We start from the raw sequence: 6000 nt of genomic DNA on the forward strand, positions 1-6000 counted from the left end.
ACTGATCAATTCACAATGTTATCTTATTATAAAATTGTTTAATTATACTAAAATGATATCTATCTATATATATATATATATATATATATATATATATATATATATATATATATATATATATATATATATATATATATATATATGTATATTAAAATATATAACGCATTGCATGTGAATACAAATAAGTTATATAATATAATCTTTATATATTATATACAGTATATTGTAATATTAGACAGTTTTAAGTTAATACTCATGTTTATATTAACAGAATATCTTTAGTGGTCAAGTCAATTTATCTGTACTTTCCACCAACTGACAACTCACATATCTAACTCTGAAAAGTCCCACCTCTCTGCCCGCCCCATGAAATTACTCTTTTATGTGCCATTGTTCACACTTTTGAAATATATATATGAAATATTCCTCTCCAAATTATGTCATGTCCTCATACCCAGTTTCAACAGAATTTTTTTCAGTAGTCTTTATGCAATCTTTCAGACGTTGTTGCCCACTAAAGCGGTTAAGTTTGTATTTGACTTGGCGTTTCTGTGTTATTGTGACACAATAACGGAACAAGTTTGAACTCCTACTTAGGGGCCATTTATCCAAATCATTAAAAAAAAACATCTTCTCACTCTATCTAGCAATTAGCAGTTAGTTTTAGTGTTATTTGCAGATATATCTAAGATGTTACATTACATGTCATTTAGCTAATGCTTTTATCCAAAGCCACTTACAATTGCTAAGTATGTCAGAGGATGCACGCCTCTGGAGCAACTATGAGTTAAGTGTCTTGTTCAGGGGCACGTTGGTTGATGTTTCGCAGTGGGAATTGAACCCAGATCTCCCACACCAATGGTATGTGTCATATCCACTGTGCCATCACCCACTACCAGGTGTCCTCTGTCATAATGTAATCGAAATGGAAATTGTTTGTTTTTACATTCAAACATTAAAAACTCAGCCGGGAAGTCCATTTGAAGCAAACACAACTCAAGAAATAAACAACTTTATTTGAACTATTTTCTAGCAAATAAATTCCCAGAATACCGCCATTTATTTTGCATATAGTGAAATGAGTTCCGTTGAGTTCAAAGTGGCGTGTGTTTCTGTGGAAGTGTCTCGGCAGTTCCAGAGAAGAGCTATGAGGAAACAATTTCACAATCCTGAATTGAAGCAGCTCATTATGACCGCTGACTTGTTGCAGACGCTTGGTTTAGTCAGTTCAGATGTAATTTTCCTTAAAAAGCAATTTTTCTTGTGATGACTCCCTTGTTTAAATCAAGCTCAGAGAGAGATTGAAATAATCTATACAATTAATAGTAATGACTCTTCTGTTAACTCATATTTCACTGAAGTCTTACTAATACTATAGACTGGATGGTTAGACATGATTTCAGACAGTGTGTTCCTATAAGCTTTATACAACAATTTATATTGTATTATACAACATTCATATTTCCTATGAACTATGGGAAAAACAAATGACCTTAGTCAGCTCACATATTCATATCTCACTTGTCATATTAAACATATGACAAAACACAAAAAAAGCAAAAGTAGATAACAGAAGACAACGGTGATCAGAGCCGCTTCAGTCTCCCAGGGCCATTCTCCCAGCCTCTCTTATATACAGGGGCAGGGCCACCCTCAATCAGAAATCAGGAACACCTGAGATGAACAGAGAGGAAGAAGAGAGCATGGTGCATAACAAGAAACAGGAAGTGGGCTCCATACTGTTTCCTGTATTGAGAAAACGGAGACTGTAAAAACTCAGATAAAACGCTAAAACTAGGCAGCACTGATCAAATATAAACCAAGATTCTGTTACTCTATTGCCTATTTCCCACCAACATTAATTGGTCCGGTGCGGCGCAGTGCATTCTGGTAGTTGTGAGTTTTCTACCTTTTGAGAGAAACGGAATATCACAGCTTTTCTCAGCTTTCTCTGGTCATGTAGCACCAGTTTAAAAAAAAAAAATAATTTGCACTCCCAGTTTTAGGAAAGACCCTCTTTTCAGCGGCAAAATACATCTTTAACAATGTGGGGGAAACACTTCCTCATTCATTTCAATGAGACCACTGAGTTTGCGCAGCGTGGGTGCATAAGTGGAGAGCTCTGGTGAAAAGGATTGCTCAATTTTTGCCACAGTGCAATGCAATGTCATATGGCAGCACAATGCCAATGAAGTAGACATGCAAGAGCACACGCCTGGTAGATTACTCTGTGAGAATGTTTAGCTTGAAATAGCGTGCAGATCCTGGGTCAGATCCAAGACAGGGAGCGTCAATAAGCATAACATTTTCAAAATTGAAACCTACACATACTATGTCTTGTTCCCTTTTGAAGAATGTTTACTGAATTTGTGTTTTCGCACCTGAAATCAGCATACCTCCCAGTCTGTGAAACCCTGTGACAGCCCACATCAGTGGGTTAGGTGTGGTGTGCCACAACAACTAAGTCAATGTAGCAACGCAGATAAAAGATCAGTTGCTGTGTGGTTGCGTAGCAGTTTGGTAGCACTCCCCCTTGCTGAAATAAAGTTGTAGTGGATGGCTTTAAATGATACTCTGTTCCTTGATATCACAAACTGCATTTAAATACAGAAAATAGTATAATACCAACAAATATGTTATATTACTTTGGAGAAGATAAAAGAAAAACTAATACAGTTTACACTATAGATAAATAGAGATTTTGAGGTTTTAAGGGATCCTAGATTTCAAATGATGGGTCATACACACCCTTTATTGCACCTTATTAATTGATTATAAATATGTTTAAGAAATCTTATCACGTCTAAAAAATATACAGTATACTTAAACATCAAAAGTAACACAAAAGACTGAATAGATGACACTTACGGGTTGTGAATTCCCACTCTTCACTACTGTCACTGAACTTTCCGCTCAAGTCTAGGTAGCTTTTCACGCTGACTGCATATGTTGTATTTGGCTTCAAGTTACGACCAAGTATTTCATAGTGACTAAATTCGTCGAGAGTAGTTGGTTTGACAACAGCATACACCTGGTATGGAGAAACAAGAATTATTAAAAGGATGGCTTGGCAATCATTTCCTTTAACTAAAGAAGGAAGCTGACATACTTAAATGCCCATGACTAAGTCTACATCTCTACAGAAAATGATCTTTTAGTGTTATAAAGTGCATTTGGCATTGCTCTTACCTTTTTTGCGTCTCCTTTTTTATGGTAAGTCACATTAGCAGCCAAGTTATCTCTTAAACTTTCCTTCACGTTCTGCTTCCACTTGACATGAAAATTCCCATTTGATTCGTTCACTGAGACAATTGTTGGGGTTTTGGGCTTTACTGTAGAAGAACAGAGATGAGAGAAGTAAGGGGAATGTTTCCTAACTTCCATCCAGTTGTACATCCATTCACTGTTATTCTGGATCTGGATCAGATTAATGGACTTTCATTTAAAAGAAGTCAACTTACTGCTGTCTGTGACGTTGATGATTTTGGACTCTATGTGATTGCCTCCTTTCCAAACTGTGGCTGTAAAAGACTCTCCTACAACAAGTATCTCTTCTTGGTGGACAGAGCAACACTGTGCAGTGTCACATGGTTTAAAATTGCTGTGCTTCTCCCTGTGGAATACAAGATAACATGCATCATGCTCTGAATATTTTAAATACATTTTAGTTGATTTTTAATACAATGATATATTACAGTTTTTCTGAATTGCTAAAACACTAAACCCCATTCTCTGAACCAAATGCTCAGTGGCCTAAACCCATTTGTCGAATCAATCACTCTTCTTGCAAAACTCTAAACACATTCTCACTTGTTAAAACACATTTCACACTGTGATGCACTTGTGTTGCAAAATAGTTTACACGGGAAGCGAAAGTTAAACACAACTACAACACAGTTGTCATCATTTACACACAACGACTCAAAATTGTACACACACGTTTCTAGGTGATCAAACCAATTGTAGAGAATATAAGCCAGTTTAGAGTGCACAAGTGGTACAGGAGCATTGAATGTTGATGTTTGATTTTGCAGTTTCACAATATCTTTTAGTGTACCATCATGTGCTTTTCATTTCGTTTTCTTTGTTCTTTGGCCTTTTGCAGTTGGACTACTGTATTGTTCTACAAGTGCCTACAGTAATATAGTATACAGACATTCAATATTGTATTACTTGCACTATAAGATATTCATTGTACAAGTTGTGATATACTTACTGTAAGTTTTCATTGCAAAATGTGTTTACTATATGAAATACTCTAAATTCTGTAACTACATGCCCATGACACTGTGTTTTCAATGTTTTGAGGTAATGTGTAATGAATGCTCTAGTGTTTATTGACTGGCTGTGTGTATGATCTGAAAGCATTGTTTGATTTTGCCAGCAGAGTCAGGTGTTTTGTGAACATAGTTTGAGAATTTAGTTTTGTGTTTACAGTTTTGAGAAAATGGGTGAGGGTTTCAAGAAATGTGTCTTAGCAATCGAGAAAAACTGTAATATAATTTTAATATTATAGGCCTAAATATGTTGTATGAAAACAGTCAACTGACTCGACACCATTTTAGTGAAATCAGCCAAAACTAATGTAGTATCCAATGGTTTATCTATATGAATCATGATTATGTTTCTGGTATAAAAGGTTTCATGTAAGACACGGTAATATATATGCTTAGTCTTCAGAAGAGAGTGTAGCAGTACAGTGGTTTAATGATTAACCTCTTAGTGGCGTAATCTTGCTGGGATGTTCAATAGAAGGTCTAGGATTGGATGCTGAGGGGTTAACGAACTATAGGGAGCCCCTGAAGAGGACACTAACCTCTGCTATGTCAACTTAAATGTACCATGTTATCTAACATGTTACCTAAATATACCCAATATAAGCTGTGAGTTTTTAGAGCCAGATTTAGAGTACATTTTGGCCGTGTAGCTACTCTCCAAGCTCTCTGCAGGAGTTTGTAAATGGATGCTGAAATCTTTGATGTAATAAATCTTTTATAATCAAGAACAGTGCACAGCGAATTTCTCTTCCACACAGCGGCAACGCAGCACTGCAACTAAGATACAAAACTAAGCTCATAAGTATACAGTTTTACCAATTCACTAGCTCTGCAGTAAACCATACGTAAAATAAGTGAAACAATAAAAACAACACCTCACCCGTATCCGTTGTTGCTCCGGAAAGTCAACTTGTATTCAGAGCAGTTTTGCGCTTCAAAGTGGCAAAACACTAGTGACTCATAGTCGTTGGTACAGTCAAGAGTTTGGCCTGAAACCCACATTACACAAAAAGATTAATTATGAGAATGAGTTATTGCATATACTACTATATAAAAGCTGTCTACGTGTCCACTTTACGTACCAGAGAGAGCTGTTGTAATATTCCCCAAAATAAGAAGGACCAAGGATATCCTATCGCGAACTGGCCTGAAAGCAAACAGCATATATTTTCTTTAGGCTATTTAATGCAACATATTTATTATATTATATTATTATATTATATTTCCAAGGCTCCAGATTACCTCTTTAACTCCATGCTGAAACGATTTGTTCTTCTTCTCCTTCGAAAACAATCCAGTTCATCAGTTCCTACCAATTTCGTGGGAAAGTGAATGTTTAGTTTGCTGCGTGCTTACACTGTAATGTCTCACAGTCTTCCTGATATGGAAAGCTGTTACTGGAAATATTGTGCCACTAATTCAGGGGAGGAGGTGTGTCCTACTCCCGTTTCCTCAAAGAGTAGAAGAAAGGCAACACAATCCCTGCTGTAAATGAAGCAACCAAAATAGGCTACCTATAAAATAAATAAAAAAAATTGTGAATTTGCGCATTAAAAAAAGTGTAAGAGCTGGGGCCATATCGATTATAATAAATTTCCCTCAATTTATAGCCTACTTGAATCATAGAGAAATAAGTTACTCAGATCAGCAAAATGATGTAGTCATGGAATTAGAAATATAGAGATGAATTTACAGAAGATGCTCATGTCATTTATGTAAATTA

General features: G+C 35.9%; 1 protein-coding gene across 1 annotated transcript; it reads right to left on the minus strand.

The window, feature by feature from the left end:
• Nucleotides 1-996: 996 nt before the first annotated feature.
• On the minus strand, nucleotides 997-5676 carry LOC116060508. Its single transcript, XM_031314090.2, has 7 exons — nucleotides 5520-5676; nucleotides 5360-5424; nucleotides 5158-5266; nucleotides 3462-3613; nucleotides 3190-3332; nucleotides 2869-3031; nucleotides 997-1674 (listed from the first exon to the last, which is right to left on the minus strand). The coding sequence occupies exons 1-7, from the start codon at nucleotides 5531-5533 to the stop codon at nucleotides 1658-1660; spliced, it is 663 nt and encodes a 220-aa protein (XP_031169950.1). The 5' UTR covers nucleotides 5534-5676; the 3' UTR covers nucleotides 997-1657.
• Nucleotides 5677-6000: the final 324 nt, after the last annotated feature.

The sequence above is a fragment of the Sander lucioperca genome, chromosome 3 (genome assembly GCF_008315115.2).
Source record: "Sander lucioperca isolate FBNREF2018 chromosome 3, SLUC_FBN_1.2, whole genome shotgun sequence".
Classification (NCBI taxonomy): Eukaryota; Metazoa; Chordata; class Actinopteri; order Perciformes; family Percidae; genus Sander; species Sander lucioperca.